At 61.4% G+C, this 16654-nt stretch overlaps 1 protein-coding gene across 2 annotated transcripts; it reads left to right on the plus strand.

Moving 5' to 3' along the window:
* Positions 1–223: 223 nt before the first annotated feature.
* On the plus strand, positions 224–16364 carry FADS3 (fatty acid desaturase 3). 2 transcript variants are annotated; one of them, XM_021684911.1, is made up of 13 exons: positions 224–584; positions 8325–8435; positions 8930–9127; positions 9489–9590; positions 9719–9841; positions 10150–10210; positions 10776–10852; positions 11318–11415; positions 11802–11898; positions 11994–12073; positions 12278–12403; positions 13099–13191; positions 15703–16364. In XM_021684911.1, exons 1-12 carry the CDS (start codon positions 378–380, stop codon positions 13148–13150), a joined length of 1332 nt encoding a protein of 443 aa, XP_021540586.1. In that variant the 5' UTR covers positions 224–377; the 3' UTR covers positions 13151–13191; positions 15703–16364. The 2 variants fall into 2 exon arrangements, with proteins under 2 accessions (XP_021540586.1, XP_021540587.1); XM_021684912.1 differs by lacking the exon at positions 15703–16364 and having other exon boundaries at positions 13099–13428.
* The last annotated feature ends 290 nt before the right edge of the window (positions 16365–16654 follow it).

Consider the following 16654-nt stretch of genomic DNA (forward strand, 5'->3'; position numbering starts at 1 on the left):
GTGGCCGCGGCCCCCGCAGGCGGGGTGGGCCCGCCCGGACACCGCCCGGACACCGCCCTCGCCGGCCCGGAGCGCGGCGCAGCCAATGGAGGCCGAGGCGCCGCGCGGGGATTGGAGCGGGCGCGGGGCGGGCCGGCGGGGCCGGGCGAGGGGAGGAGGCGAGGCGGGCGCTGTCAGCGCGGTTATAAGGGAGGGAAAAGTTCCCTGCGCCGGGAGCCGGGCAGGCGCACGCTCGTACGGCGGCCGCAGCGGCAGGGCGGGGCCGCGGAGGAGCCGGTGGCGGCGGAGGACGCCCCCCGGGCCGCGACTCGCTCCCCTCGGGGTCTCTGGCGGACCTCGCCAAGGTACCGGCGGCCCGAGGGCTTTCGCACGCAGCCATGGGCGGCGTCGGGGAGCCCGGCGAGGGACCCGCGCAGCCGGGGGCGCCGCTGCCCACCTTCCGCTGGGAGCAGATCCGCCAGCACAACCTGCCGGGCGACAAGTGGCTGGTCATCGAGCGTCGCGTCTACGACATCAGCCGCTGGGCACAGCGGCACCCGGGGGGCAGCCGCCTCATTGGCCACCACGGCGCGGAGGACGCCACGGTAAGCAAGCCCACCGCTGGCCGGGTGGAGCCTGGCGCTGGCTGGGGCCTGGTCGTGGGCACTGGGACTCTTTCTACTTGTGGGGTCTGGCATCCTTTCTACTCTTCGCTGACCTTTGAGCTCCTGGTCCGGGACCCAGGATTGGGATGGACAAGCCAGGGCCGGATGTGGAGTAAGGAGGCCAGGTCTCTGCATGGAGGACCTGCACACCTGGCCACAGGGCCGGGCGGGCCAGAGCTGGTCTGTGCAGGAGTAAGGGGCTCTCAGAGGTGGGTGTGTCATGGTCAAGGAGCCCTCCTTGTGCCCTGAGCTCCTCCTCTCAGTTCTGGGTCCCCCAGGCCAGGTTCCTTTTGCTGAGTGCCAGGGGTAGGGTGGGGTCCCCCGGGAGACTGGCAGGGATGTGCCACCAGAGGCTGGGGGCTGGGCAGCAAAGCTTGGGCAGGGCCCAGAGGTCTGTGGCTTTTGCAAGAGCCACTGTAAACCGCTCTGAGGGGCAGTGACTCACCTCTCCTGGGCTGGCAGCTACACGTGGGAGAACTTTGCCAGCCAGGCTAGGTGGGCCTCCTCGGGAAGCATGGTCACCCCAGGAATAGGCTGGCCCTGGCGGACCCCAACTTCCCCTTCCCAGCCCATGTCTCGACATGCCTTGCCAAGGAAGGATGTGGCCTGGCCCACTGGGACTGTCTGGCCGGAGTCCAGCAGTCCCCTCCATGCAGAGACGACGAGTTGAGGCCACGATGCTCTGCCTTGAACGTCTGGAATTCTGGGTTGGCCACCCTGAGTACCAGGAGTCTTCAAGATATCAGGAGATGAATCCCTAACTGGCAGAACTTTAAGCAGCAGAAGAAATTGTGCTCTGTCCCAGGAGGTCATTGTCCCTGTTTACCAGGGTTGCCGGGTTGGGCAATCTCCATGGACTCTTTAAGGGAAAAGGTCTTTCTTCCCCACTTCTACCCTAAGAAACTGAGGGTTTAGAGTCAGAAGCCTCCTGAAAGTCTAGAATCTGACAGAAAGCCTTGTCCATGGGCCAGGTGGTGGCCATGGAGTTGAAGATGACTGGGGGCCAACAGTGTGTGACCACGCACAGGCCTGTATGCGTGTGCACTGTACACATTTGTGTGCATGGTCGTACGTGTGTGCATTTCTGCTGGGGGGTTGGGGGGGTGAGGTGCCACGACTCTGACCACCCCTCAAGGCCACCCCAACCTTGGAGCTGAGGGGCAGGATGGAGGCAGGAGAGGGGAAGGATGACATAGAGCATTTCTCAATTACTTGATCCTGCTTGGTGCCCAGGCCGGTGCTGGGGGCCTCCCGCATGGGAACCCCATCATACAGTTAGGGCTCGACCCCGAGACCTCCATCTGACAGATTTCGCATTGGTTCATCGCCAGTAAGGTCTGTTTCCCATTTCCAAAAAGCAATCTGTCTGCTCCTTGGGGCTGGGTCCTGGCTCTGCCACTGGAGATTTTGAGTGACCTTGAACCAGGTGTTACTCCTCTGAGCCTCAGTTTCTTCATCTGTAAAGTGGGGAGAGCTGAGCCAGACAGTGAGCCGCCTGCAGGCAGGACCGTGCCTTCTCAACTTTGTGGCCCTGGGGCTGCCACGTAGTGGCTCCTGGTTGGTACGTGTGGCTGGCTGGTAAGCGTGAGTGTGCCCTGCAAACCACACAGGGCAGTGGACTAGCCGGGGCATGGCCGCCCCTGGGCTGGGTGGCCTTGTCTCGTTCTATCCAGGTCTGGAACGGGAAGGAGTTGCACTGGGGCCATCTTAGCTTCCTCAGGGCTCCAAACACTGGGCCAGAGTTGCCAGAAATACCTGGTCTGTTCGGGCCAAAGGGGTTCTGAGGTGGCTGGGGGGCGGGGGGCCCCAGCGTTTGTCTCTGATGGGCCCACAGCACAGATGACAGATGCTGTGTGTGGTCGACTCCAGGCCCCAGGCACCCCATTCTAGGCTGTGTTCCCTCCCCACCCTTCATTAGCCCCAGCCGCCCATCAGCTGTTCTCATGTCCAGGCAACAGAAGCCTTCCTGCCAGGAAATTCCCAGAGTTCCTGTGCCATGAAGTCAGCCTGTGGCCATCCTGGGATACAAAGCTGGGTACCCTGGGGAGAGTGCTCTGGGCCCTGAGCCAGGTTTGCCTAAGAAGTCAGAGGCGGCTTGAGACTAGCTGAGCCAGCCAGGGAAGGGCGAGGCCCGGCTGTTGCTGGTCAGAAGTATACCAGGGCTGGGCACTGAGTACCTACTATGTGCTGGGCTCCAAATTCAGCATTTGATTGATAGATACTCTTCTAATCCTCAGGATACCCCTATGAGGCAGGTACTTTTAGTGATTTTCCCACTTTACAGATGGGAAAACTGAAGCTCAAAAAAGGAAAGTGACTTGAAATTAAGTGGCAGGGTCTGAGATGTGAATCCATAGCCCATCCTCTTAAACATGCTGCCCTGTGGCTTAACTGGGTTTTTCCCATTCATTCATTCTTCACTTACTGAATCATTAAACCCATCAGCAGACAGATATTCAGTGAGCATACTGTAGCCACCAAACTCTGTTCTAACCTCTGAAGATACAGCCGCGAACAAAACATCGCAAGGACGAAGTTCCTTGGCAGAGGATTGAGCTAGAGCAGAGACTCAGAGGTGGTAAGGTACTCAAGGAACAGCAAGGATATTGGCGGGGCTGGAGTGCAGTAGCGGGGAGAGGGGCACGCAGTGAGGTCCAGAGGTAACGGGGAGCTGGCTCCCGCTGGGCTTCCGTGTCCCTGAAAGCAGAACTTCGGTTTTATTCTAAGGGGATCTTGGAGGGCAGAGCAGGGAAGCCAGGGCAATCTGAGATACATTTAAAAGGATCCCTAATGTGGAGGGGAAGGCAGAGCCCTCCAGGAGAAGGGCAGGAGGCTAAGGGAAGAGACGGTGGGGACCTACCTTCTCCCAGGTGAGGTCACTCAGAAGAGGTGGCCATTCACCTGGGTTCTGAAGGGCAGGCATGGCCAGGACAGAAGGCAGGAGCTGCTCAGGGCCCAGGTGCACCAGGGGGGGCGGTATTAGGAGTTAGCTTCAGGGGGTGTTCAGACAACAACACACTGAAGGCAGGTATGAGTGTTGGCCCATTTTGCAGATGAGGAGACACGCTGAATGTGGGTGACATGAAGGGACTTTCTTGGGGCCCTCAAAGGGCAGGGCCTTGTCCTTGGGCTTGGAGGGTGGGGTTTGTGTCTGGGTCGGAGCTGGGGGGAGGTGGGGCAGATGGGGGGCTCTGGAGGGAGGGGGGGCTCAGAGGGGGCTGGCCAGGAATGCAAGGACCTGGCTCCAGAGCCCATGCTCTTCCCACCCACCACGCCGGCTGCCCGCATAGCCCGGCTGCCTGACAGCACTCCCCATGGAGTGTGACCTCCCTGGGCTCCGTGGGTGGTTTCTGCAGGGTCCCCACCCACTCAGGCTCCTTCCCAGGGTAGTTGCAGTGCCAGGCTCCTGCCCTGGGGGAGTGCTGGGCAGGAACACCGTGCAGATGTAGGGACGTTCGTGGCCCCAGCACGCTGGTGGCCCTCTGCTTTTCTTGCTGAGGGCACCCAAGCGTGGTTTCCCACGAAACAGCTAGGAAGAGCCAGAGCGGGAGAGTCGTGGTAGAGAAAGGACCACGTGTCAGACGGCCTGGCCTCTTTGGGGTGCCTGACACTTGTGAAGCCAAGGTGCTGGGTGGAACCCTAATGTGGGTACCGGCCCATCACCAGGGGCACCGGGAACGGCTCTCTGGGAGGGTCTGTCCTTGCGCTGGGCTGGCCTGCACGGGTGGGAGTTGGGTGGGCTGTGTTCAGAGTTCAGAGCCTCTGTGTCTTCGTGTCCCTGTCTATAAAACGGGGACCCTGATACAACCTTCCCACTGGCTCCGATAAGGAGTGCTGGGGTCGGGGGATGGGAAGGAGCATGCGTGCTGGGCATGAGGGCCTCCTTCATCTTCCCACCTGGGAGAGGGACGGAGGGAGGGATTCCTGGGGTATTCCCTGAGGCTTACCCCCCACCTCCCATTGTCACAACTCAACAGAGGCTTAAGGAGGCCGCAAGGACAGACCCAGACCACCTGAGCCCCCAGCAGCCCTGCTGCATTCCCTTCCTGATCTGGAACATTCCCGATCCTTCGGGGAGTGACCAGGAATGCTTGCCCGTCCCCACTGTGTCCCTGTTTCCCAGCTTCCGGCTGGCAGGGTGCACTCCACTCTCCTACCTCAACGCCCACAGGCCCGCCCTTGGAGACCGCTAAACCCCAGTGGACTTGGGAGAGGGGCATGGGGGGCCCCGGGGGGGGGGGGGGGGGGGGGGGCTCGGCCAGAGCTGGACGCCAGGCCCTTCTAAGGGCCTGCACTGACTCCGTCCTCCCGGCAGCCCCGCGAGATGGGCGTTGGTGGTTTTTGCTGTCCTAATGAGGAAATACGAAATGAAGGGGCGTGCGATCTTGTCTGTGCTCCCCAGCTCGGCTCGTAACGCTGCTCAGATGCCGGCCCCAGCAGGCTGGTGCAGAGCCTTAGCTGGCTGCTACTCGGGGCTCACGAGGGGTTTGTGGGGCAGGGCAGGAGCCCCTGCAGGGGCCAAGGCAGGGCTGGGAGGGCGTGGGCATCCCAGAGCTACTTGGGTTCAAATCCCCGCCCTGCCGTGACGATCTCTGGCCTGGGCGGATGCCCCTACCACGCTGAGCCTCCGTTCCAGTAAAATGGTTCTTACCCCTGCCTTGTGGGCTGTGGAGGGTTGGCTCTTGTCCCCTTATTCACACCTGCTATCCAGCCCCAGCTCTGCCAGGCCCTGGGGACAGCCCTGGGGACGGAGCCTCTCACTGCTACTAGCAGCTTATGTTAGGGCCACCAGCAGCCTCACCCAGCTCTGTTCCAGGCCCGCGGGAGAGACTGGAGTGCCACCCTTGGCACATTAGGTGGGGGAGGACCGTAGGATGTTTCCAGGTGCACCAGGGGTAGGTGAGGGTGGGGTCTCCTGAGGCAGTGCAGCCCAAGAAACGCCAGGACCCCCCCTCCTGTGCCCCACAGTCCAGCCTCCAAGCAGCTGGGTCCTTGGCTCTGTGGGATGGTGGCCAGCTTCGTGGTGAGGGCCACGCTCCACCCCCCCCCCCCCCCCCCCCTGCCCAGGAGACCCACTGCCTCCTCTCTGGCCCAGGAGTGGTCACCCTGGGGCTACTGCTGAGTGGCCCCCAAGCACAGTTTTACAGTCAGACTGGGTTCTGATCTAATCTCCATCAGATGGAGCTGTGTGACCTTTGTCCGTCGCTTAACCTCTCTGAGTCTTCTGCCCAGCCCCTGGGTCCTTAAGCAGTGGCCCAGAGAGGATCTGGTCACATGGCCCTGGCAAGTGTTCCAGCAAAAGCTGTTTGCTGGTGCATCAGGTTTTGGTCTGAGGCCAGCGATGCACCTTGTTGGGACTGAGAGCATGAGAAGAACAGGCTCGGGGCGCCTGGGCGGCTCAGTCTGTTGGGCGTCCGACTCTTGGTTTTGGCTTAGGTCATGATCTCATGGTTGTGGGATTGAGCCCAGCATTGGGCTCCATACTCAGTCTGGAGTTGGCTTCAGATTCTTTCTCCTCTCCCTCTCGCAAATAAATAAATAAAATCTTAAAAAAAAAGAACAGGCTCAGCGGTGCCCACCTGCTTTCCAAGGACCTGCCATAGCCCTGCCCATCCCCTCTCATTAGCCAGAGCTTTGTCTGTGAGCTGTGGGATTTTCTCACCGGCCCTTTGGGGGCTCACACTTCCCCTTGTCACGCCAGGGGATAAACCTGGCTGGAAGTCCCTCAGGTGGCCCTCGGCCTTGGTGCATCCCCAGGCATGGCCTGGGTGAGTCGGGACCCAGGGAGAGAGTCCAGGAGGCTGGCCTGTTCCTGCAGCAACTCAGCTCCAGAGCATGGCCCTGGAGCATCTGGGGGTCTGCTGGGCGCCAGGGTGGCCCCAGAACACAGAGGATGGGGGAGAAGAAGGGCTGGAAGAGGAGGGAAGGAATCCTGTGGTGTAGCTCTCTGCTGCCAGGGGAGTTTTAGAGGAAGCAAGCAGGAATCAGAGTCAGTGCTCATCAGCCTTCGAAAGGAAGGAAATTCTACCACCTGCTACAACATGGATGAAGCTTGAGGACAGGATGCTGAGTGACAAGTTAGTCACAAAAGGACAAATATGTTTGATTCCTCTTATCAGAGGTCCCTAGAGCAGTCAAATTCCTAGAGACAGCAGAGTGGTGGTTGCCGGGGGCTGGGGAGGGGGGGCAGTCAGTGTTTCGTGGGGGCAGAGGTGAAAAAGTTGCGAAGGTGGACTGTGGTCGTGGTCGCCAGCAGTGTGAATGCGCTTGATGCCGCTGAACTGCACACTTCAAAATGGTTAAAAGAGTAAAGTAAGAAAACAAAAAAAGTTAATGCTCTGAGTCCAGAGCCAGAAAGGTGCTGGAGTCTTGCCCTCTTCTGCCTGGTCCCAGCAGGAGGACAGACTTGCTCAAGGTCACAGCGAGTGGGGTCAGCTGGAGCCCCAGAGCTGTCTTCCCTCCCGGCTTCCCAGGAGGCCCCGGGCCAGGCAGCTGCCTGTGGGGCCAGTCTCCCCTCCACCTCCTCTCCCCCAAGTCAAGGTCACCCTGGAGAGGGGGAGGTCTGCACTACACAGCCGTCTCCCCTCTTAGGAGCTCAGGAAAGGGCCCCCAAGTCACCTTCCCCAGGGCCTAGGTTATTCCAGAAGCTTCACCCTCCCAGCAACCCCCCCATCCCGTCTCTAGGCTGCTCCGGGCCAGCAAGAGAGCAGACAAAAGGAAAAGGGACCCCTCGGGTGGATTCCGCAGGTGTGGCCTCTAAGTGGGGGCTGGAGGGGCCTGAAGTGCTTCCTCCCCACAGGACCGTGTGGGATGTCCAGTAGCAAGTATAGGGGCCCAGCTGTCCGTTTGAACATCCCCCAGAAGCTGGAAGGCTTGTTAGCAAGGGAACAATAGGAGGCCCCATGCGTTCTCAGCCTTCTTCAAAGCTGTTTCCTTTGGCAGCCAGCAGGCCCCTTCCCCAGGCCTGCCGGGACAGCCTCTCACCCCAGTCCCTGGTCAGGGCAGCTGGGTGGCGAGGGCTAGTTCGTTCAGAGAGAGCCTCTGAAAGTCCAGGGATAAAGATCCAGTGAAGAACTGGGAACAAGAACAAGCCTGTGGCACCAGGACTCGATCAGCAAGACTGAGGGAGCCCAGTTTGCTCACATTTCAGAGCTGCCTGGGCCGGCTTCCTCACTGGTCCCGGGCCCTAGTGCTTTGGCTTTGGCCCTCTAACCCCTGTCGCATTGCACCCCACCCCCAGCTGTTACAGAATCACGGGAATGTGTGATATTTATTTCATTTGCTTTTTTAAAAAAAGTGGTATTTTCCCCCTCTGTTTTTAAAATCAAATGTGTTTAACTGTTTCAGTGTCTCCCTTGCAAACCTAAGAACTCAGTCTGTGTGGCCCTTGCCTGATTTTTGGACCCCCCCACCCCCCTTCTGGGGGAAGCAGCTGGGGCCAGGCAGGTGAGGAGCTTCCAGCAGGACACCTAGGGCCTGGGGAGGACCCAGCCGGGCCAGTGGGCAAGGCCGACCCGTTTGGCCCTATTTATATGACCACAAAGCATTCAGCTGCATCTCCATCCATCGGAGCCCCGCACTTCCATCCGCGGTTCTCCTCCTGCCTTGTCTGCCTGCTGCTTCTGGGGGCCGCCGGAGCTGTCTGTCTGTCTGTCCCCCTGACTGTTGGCCTTCCTTCAGGATGCCTTCCACGCCTTCCACCAGGACCTCAATTTCGTGCGCAAGTTCCTACAGCCCCTGCTGATTGGAGAGCTGGCCCCGGAGGAGCCCAGTCAGGATGGAACTCAGGACGTGAGCTGGGGGGAGGGGGTTGCTGGGGGGGGCATCGCCAGGAGCAACTCCGTCCACATTCCCCCCAGGGGCCCCCAGGGGCCAAGGCTGGGTTTACCATCCCTCCCTGGGCAGGTAGCCGAAGGTGGAGCTAGAGGGACGCCTGCAGGAACCCGGGGCTGCGGGGCTGGCTGGGCCAGCATTTGCTGGTGTTTCCTGCTCTGGGCCCAGTATCCCCATCTACACTGAGAGTTTGGACGCACTGGGCTCTAAGGGTTTGCCCCGCTCTGGCTTTCTCTGCTTCTCACGTGCCCCATACCTTTTGTGGGGCGAGGCTTTGCCACCAGCCGGCTCCCCGGCTCAGACCCCAGGCTGGTGCTCTCGCCCCTCCGTCCCTCCAGCTGCACCCCCAGGATCTCACACTGGGACTGGCTGAGGCATGGGTCGCTGTTGGAGGCTCCCGGGGACCACTGGGAGCTCGCTTCTATAGCCGACCAGCCCTTCCACCGTGGCAGGCCCAGCTGGTCGAGGACTTCCGCGCCCTGCGCCAGGCGGCTGAGGACATGAAGCTGTTTGAGGCCAAGCCCGCCTTCTTCGCTCTCCTGCTGGGCCACATCCTGGCCATGGAGGTGCTCGCTTGGCTCCTCATCTACCTCTTCGGCCCGGGCTGGGTGCCCAGCACCCTTGCCGCCCTTGTCTTGGCCACCTCCCAGGTGACTCCAGCACCGTTTTGCCACCACCTGAACTATCTAGTAGATACGGGGCCTGGCACACCAGGACACTCTGGACATATTTGCTGAGTGAATGAATGAATGAGCAGCAGAGGTTCCCAAAAGGCGTGTATCTGTAGGTCAAGCTGCATTTTAAACGAGCTCCCTGACAGACTTGCAAGCCCCTAGGCCTCCCGAATCTCAGTTGTCCTCATCTGTTAAAAGGGGAAGATGGCTCACAGGGTCTTAAAACCCAACATTAGCTGTGGGGGTGCCCTGGGACCTGGGAGGGCTCCCTGGGGCTCCAGAGCTGGGCCCCCCATGGTTCCCTCCCACCGGCTCCTAACCGTGCTCCTGCCCCCAGGCTCAGTGCTGGTGTCTGCAGCATGACCTGGGCCATACCTCGGTCTTCAGGAAGTCCCAGTGGAACCACGTGGCCCAGCAGTTTGTGATGGGGCAGCTGAAGGTGAGGGTGGGGGCGGGTGGTCGGGAGCCGGGGGCTGAGCTGGGGCTGTCTCGCCGGGTCTGTGCGAGATTGCAGGCACGGGGTGGAGGACCCGGCCCCTGCCCTGAGAGCCCCTCTCACCCCTATAGGGCTTCTCAGCCCACTGGTGGAACTTCCGCCATTTCCAGCACCACGCCAAGCCCAACATCTTCCACAAAGACCCAGACGTGACCGTGGCACCCATCTTCCTCCTGGGGGAGTCGTCCATTGAGGTGTGTGGGGAGAATATGGACTCACTCGGCTGGGCCTGCAGCTCATTGGGGGGGGCGGGGAGGACTGTGGCCACCGAGTCCCTCGCTGTAGCCCAGACCTGGCCCTTGACCCAGCTCCCCCTGCCCCCGACTCCAGGCCTCGCCCCTGCCCGAGGGGCTCCTCTTCCCTGCTTGCCAGCCGGGTGGGGGGTGGGGATGGGCCCAGTGGCCAGAACCTGGGGTTGCCTTGCCCCAGCCAGCCCCCTGCCCCGACCTGAGAGGAGGAGGGCCTGGCGGGCCGCTCTCCCCAGCCCCGGCTGTCTCCACAGTACGGCAAGAAGAAGCGCCGCTACTTACCCTACAACCACCAGCATCTGTACTTCTTCCTGAGTGAGTGTCTGTGCGTCCTGCCAGAGGTGGGGGCACAGTGGGGCCTGGGACCGTGCCTGCCAGCCCTGGACAGGGGTCGCCACCGCCTCCCGGGACAGGGGCCCACTTGTTAAACCTCCCTCCATACGGCACCTGCAGGCCTCTCCCAGCCCCGGTCACCCCGGCCTGCGGCCAGGCCTGACTGTCCCCTCGCCAGAGGCCGCAACGGCCCTGCCCTGCCCGAAGCGTTCGGAGTTCCCTCCTGCACTCACACCAGAGGGGTCCGGAGCCCTAGAGCATTAGGACAGTCGTTGGGGCGGCCAGGGTGAGGGTTTAAGGGTCGGGACGGGGGAAGCTGGCCCCAGCCTGCGGAAGGCTCAGATGCCAAGGGAAGATCGTGGACTAGGCCTTGTGGGTGATGCGAGGTCACCCAGCTGGAGGGGACCGGCACCAGGTCCCACAGGTGTTCCCGGGATAACAGCTCCTCGCTCCCCAACTCCCCAAGCCCCGTGGATGTCCACCCTCGGCCTGCCCTGCTTGGCACCCCAGCCCTGCTCCTCCTGAGCCCCCTTGTGCTCCCTTGCAGTCGGCCCACCGCTGCTCACGCTGGTGAACTTTGAAGTGGAAAATCTGGCCTACATGCTGGTGTGCATGCAGTGGGCGGTGAGTGGGGGTTCTGCTCGGGTCCCCTAGGGAAGCCAGCTGTGGCAGCAGGAGGTAGGGTACGACGGGGCAGCCCTGCCCACGAATGCAAACAGGTGTGCACGGGACTCTGATACGTGTGTGTGTGTGTGTGCGTGCATGCACGTGAGTGTGCACGGGGTGTGCTGGGGGTCTCTCCCAGTCAGGGTGTCCTTCCAGGGGGTGGGGATCCCCTGGGCCGACTCTGTCAGGCATTTGTCTCCCACAGAGGGGTCCCCCCATGGCACCTTCCCCTCCAGAGTCAGTCCCATGAGGCTGGCAAGGCAGAAGGACCCTGTCCCTTTACCTTGCTGAGAAAAACCGAGGCCCAGAAGCAGACGGGGACCCGTGCAGGGCTCCGAGGCACAGCCAGCAGGAGGGGTGGATGACCCCAGCTCCCCTCCCGGCTGCCTCGGGGCCTCTGTGCTCCTCTCCCCTCCTCCGCAGGACTTGCTCTGGGCCGCCAGCTTCTACTCGCGCTTCTTCCTGTGCTACAGTCCCTTCTATGGCCTCCCTGGGGCCCTGCTCCTCTTCGTCGCTGTCAGGTACGGCCAGGTTTGGAATGGCAGCGAGTTGGAGAGGCCACACACAGGCAGCAGGAGACCCCGACCACAGCCCTCCGCTCTCAGAGCCTCCACGTCCCCATCTGCAGTATGGGGACAGCAGGGTTGCCTCCCTGGGTGGCTGAGGAACATGAGTGGCAGGATCCCAGGGACAGTGGGTCTGGGGGACGTGGCCTGGCTTACAGGGGGCCCCGTGGATGGCCACCCTCACGAGCAGGGCTGCTCTGGGCTCCGCTGAGCAATGGTCCCTGCTTTGCCCAGTGGGGGAGGGGCTACTGCAATCCCGTGGCGCAGATGAGGAAGCCGAGGCCCAGGTCTGATCCAGGTGGTGAGCTGGACACGGGCAGTGCCTGAGCCTCCCCTCACAGGGTCCTGGAGAGCCACTGGTTCGTGTGGATCACACAGATGAACCACATCCCCAAGGAGATTGGCCACGAGAAGCACCGGGACTGGGCCAGCTCTCAGGTGGGCCGCTGGGGCGCCGCCGGGCCGAGTCCCCGCTAGGGGGAATGGGGGCCCTTGCCCACCTGTCTCACCAGTGCCCCACCCGTTCCTGGCAGCTGGCAGCCACCTGCAACGTGGAGCCCTCGCTCTTCACTGACTGGTTCAGCGGGCACCTCAACTTCCAGATTGAGCACCAGTGAGCGTGGTCCCTGGATGCCCCACGGGGGTGGGAGTGGGTCCCGAGCCCAGGGGCTGACGAGGGGCCCCTGTGTCCAGTCTTTCCCTGGGGAGGCCAAGACATAAGCCCCGGACTCCCTGGAGGCCTGGGAGGTGATGGGTGGGTAGGGGCTCCCTCCGGCACCCCCTCACCTCAGGTGCCAGCCCCCACTCTCCCCGCCAGCCTCTTCCCCACGATGCCAAGGCACAACTACCGCAGGGTGGCCCCGCTGGTCAAGGCCCTGTGTGCCAAGCATGGCCTCAACTACGAAGTGAAGCCCTTCCTCACCGCCCTGGTGGACATCATTGGGTAAGGGCCCTCCATGCGCGGCGGCTCCCCTGGGGCCCCTTCCTGGGTGGGCACACGGGTCCCTCTCCAAGAGCTGGCACTCGAGGCCTTTCTGATCAAACTTTCTGTCCTCAGCCTGTGCCCTCCCTCCTTTCCCAGGGCTCTCTCATACCGCCGGGTTTAGGGAGCACCTTTTGGGGCCCCAGGCCCTGTCCTGAGGGCTGTCGATGCATCAGTATCTATGAGCAGAACAGGCCGAGATCCCTGCCTTCCTGGAGCTGACATCCTAGTAGGGGAAACAGAAAGCAGTTAAAATAAGTACAGAAAATGTGGGAAGAGAAGATATGCTTTGGCAAAACAAAACCATGAAACCTAAGAATGGGAGCGGGCGAGGGGATGGGAGGGCCAGGCAGGACTTGCGGTTTTTAATAGGGTGGCAGGGTAGGTGGTATTGAGAAGGCGCCACGTGAGCAGAGATGGGGACGAGGGGGGAGGGCTGGGATGGGGACATGTGTGTGGCGGTGGGCAGGGGGAGAGACTACCTGGGGCAAGGGAAGAGTGCAAAGGCCTCTCCCAGTGACCCTCTGCACCACCCCCACCCCCATGCCAGCCTCCTGCCCCAGAGGAATGGGGACAAGTCCACTCACCCTCACTGTCTTGGGGGGAAGGGGCTAGTATCTTGTAGTCAACACATCCACCCCATCTCTGCCTCCTAGATCCCTGAAGAAGTCTGGCGACGTCTGGCTGGAAGCCTACCTCCACCAGTGAGGGCAGCATGCAGGGCCCCGGCTGCCACCAAGCTGGCCCAGGCAGGCTTGACCCCTCCGCCTCCCTGCCCCCCTCCCCACCTGGCCTAGGGGGCCCTGCCCACCCTTCTGGATCTGCTGTCTTCACCTCGGCCCCCTCACCTGTCTGCTTGGCAGCCCTAAGGCCATGGTTCTTGGCCAAACAGGACCAGGGCTAGGGGGGTGGTACATAAAGCCACACAGCATGGCATGTTTTCCTAGAGCAAAAATTTAGGGAAAACTGTTATTTTTATATAAAAACAAACCCAGATCTGTGATGGAGTAGAGAACTGAATCTGCAAGAATCTTGGGGCTGGAGTCTGCCCCAGACTTCCTGAGAGGAGTTCAGGCCCTTGGGTGCTGGGAGATGGGGGCAGGGGGATAAATGGTGACTTTCAGAGGTCCCCTCTGCCCTGGGTCGAGGAGCCAGCAGCTGCCCCAGGCTCAGATCTCTCTGTGGGCCTGGGCCGTCCCTTCCTATTCTTTACCCACTCACCAGCAACCTTGGGCAGTCATGTTGGGGTCCCCTCACCTGAGTCCTCTACACAGCGGGACGGGGGCTGGTCCAGCAGACCAGGGCTCGGGGCAGAAGGCCATGTCCACAGGGGCCCCGTGAGCACAGGAAGCGAAGCCAGTATGGCCCGGACCGGCACTGGCCTCCTGCAGCCTCCGTGATGAGGGGCCTCCTCGGGCCACCCGCCGGTCCTGCACTTGGCATCAGGCTGGTGGGGATGCAGCTTGACTGCGCTCAGTGGCCCCCAAGATGGGGGGACACCGGCCTTCTCGAACACCTGCCTGGGACCAGGTTCCTGCGTGGTGTCAGCAGCTTAAAGAAAATGAAGCGCTGAGCTAGGATTTCTCTGAGGGCCTTTCTGGAGGGGGAGCCGAAGTCCCCCCATCCGCCGCAGGATGCCCCTCACTTTGTCAGGGCTGCCATTGCCGCGGGCTGGGTTCTCTTCAGGAGGTGGAAGGGGCACCCATCCTGGAGATCTTCTCCAGTCCTTTCCCAGGACCACCCCGCCCCACCTGAGCCCCTCCATGCGGCTCCCACCCACTCTTCTCTGGTCAGGAAAACCGGGGTGGGGGGATGGGGGTCCTGCCTGCACTGGGACTCATGGCTGTTATCACCTTGTGGGGAGTTATTTAACCTCTCTGAGTGGTAGTATGACCTCCTAGGGTGGTGGAAAGTTCTTTGCATAGGGCTTAACAACAGGGCTCAGAATTTTTTAAAACTTCGTGCACGCACTCCAACACCCTGGGGCCCCACCTGCCCTGACCTGGGACAAGCCTGTGGCTGTCTCTGACCCCATGTCCAGAGCAGATCCCACATTCAGGGCCCCTGCCCAGGCTGTTCCCTCTGCTGGGAGACCCCCTTTCCTGTGGCCGCCTATGGAAGCCCTGCTGCCTCCGGGTGCCATGTGGGCCCTGACGGCAGTCCCTCGATCTCCTGGGCCGTCAGTGCATTTCCTGCCGTGGCTCGGATGCACAACCACCTACCGGAAATGTTAACACCCTGTCCTTGGGGGCAGCACGTCCCCGCCGTGGGGAATGCTGAGCCTGCGACGCCACCTAGGGGCGTCCAGAGTATCTGCACCGCGGTGGGGCGTGCCACGCTCCGTGCTGCCCCTGGTGGTGGCCTCGGGGAGTGCGCTCTTACTCTGCAAATCGGTGGTTGCCTAGTGACTTGCTCAGAGGACACTTGGGGAAGTGTCCTTCACTGGCGGGTCATCTTTGCCCTTGTCCCACTCTGTCCTCCATGAGGACAGGTCATCACCCCTCTCCTGAGCTGAGCTCCACTTCTCTATCAGGAGGTCTCTTCCGGAGTCCTGGAACAAAAACCTAGGCAGTGTGGGCCAGGGGTGTAAAAGGAGAGAAGGAAAGGCCTTGGCGGAGCCTCCAAGAAACCCCCGATCCCTGCTTGATGGTCTGCACATAGTCTTGGGCGCAGAGGAAAAGCAGAAAGGCTGTGGGCAGCCAGGACTTGCTGATTTGTTCCTTCAGTCAACCAGCATTTACGGAGTCTCCCGTGGTCAGCCCCGGGCAGATGGTGGGAAAGGAGATTCACAAGAACCAGACCTGCCGGTAATGTTGGGAGTGGCTGGTCTGGGTTATAAATGAACTCCTATGTGACAAGACAGGTTATAGATCTTTCACAGGGTCCCCCCACCCCCACCCGCGGCAGGTCTGGGAGCACCTGGCTGCATATTCTGCTTGGCCCTTTCCAAGCTCTCGGGACCTGTCCCTAATTCTCCTGGATTCTTGAACCAGGTGATTTGGAAGAAAGAACTAAATGCCTTCAACATCCAAAGAAACATTTATGAGGGCAGAGGGCAGTGGAGACTTGGTCTTCAAATGCTAGCATGCTAGGTGGCCGCTGGTGGGGTATGCTTGGCCAGTCTGATTCGAAATGTCCAGTGCAGCCCAGAGAACCCCGAGTTCCTGGACCCGGGCCACGCCTTCCCCTCGGGCCTCAGTCTTTTCCCAAAAGTGCTTGTAGGCACTCCTGGGATCTACAGTTTCTCATTTCCATGTCAGGTGTCAGACCAGGGGCTTTGTGAGAAGCTGCATCCTGTCCAGAGTGACGCACCTCTCCAGGGACGTTGCAGCTAGGACAGCTGAGGAGTCCTGATTGGCCCAAGGCACTATCTCCTGAGCAGTGATCGGTGACTCCCAAAGGCAATTGGAGCCCAGGGCTGCCACCTCCACCCTGCCCCTTGTCACCAAAGGCCTCCTCTCTCCTCCCAACGGACCAAGAGGGTTTCTGAGTGGCCCACCGGACGCCTAAGGAACTTGCCAGGGCACTGACCACCGCTGCGGCTCCAGGTCCACGCACAGCCCAGGCTGCTGGGCCAGCCCCTCCTCGGGGCCCAGCGCCCTGCACGTGCCCAGGCCACCCACCAAGCTGAGCAGGCTCTCAGCCCCCCAGGGACTCCTTCCACCATCTCTGCCCCCTCTGGCCAGCTGCTGGGCCTCTTGGGAGTGGTCTGACATTTGACATGATGGTGTTGGGGGACGTCTTGTTCTGGGAAACAGCCCTTGCCTTGAGGGAGTGGAGGAGATGGCCAGACAGAGTGCGGGGTGAGGAGCAGGGATCCAGCTGCTGCCACCATGTGGCCTCTGGCCAGTTCTTGCCCTTCTGGTCCCAGCCTCCACCGAGAATGGAAGCTTCGGGTCTTGTGATCACTCAGGACCACCCATGTCAGGGACTCATGACTTTGGGATGGGGTGCGAGGGTGGGGAAACCCATGACTCTGTGTTGGGCAAGAGCCTCCACAGAGTTTGGGGACAGGAGAAACAAGCAGAGAGCAGGTATGGGTGTCCCCAACTTCGTGCCGCCAGGGTAAGAATACTTGAGCACAAAGACGGTGTGGGGGGGAAAAGCCACAGCGAGGGGCGCCTGGGTGGCTCAGTCGTTAAGCGTCTGCCTTCGGCTCAGGTCGTGATCTCAGGGTCTTGGGATCGAGCCCCGCATCGGGCTCCCTGCTTG

Source organism: Neomonachus schauinslandi, chromosome 11, assembly GCF_002201575.2.
Source record: "Neomonachus schauinslandi chromosome 11, ASM220157v2, whole genome shotgun sequence".
Taxonomy (NCBI): Eukaryota; Metazoa; Chordata; class Mammalia; order Carnivora; family Phocidae; genus Neomonachus; species Neomonachus schauinslandi.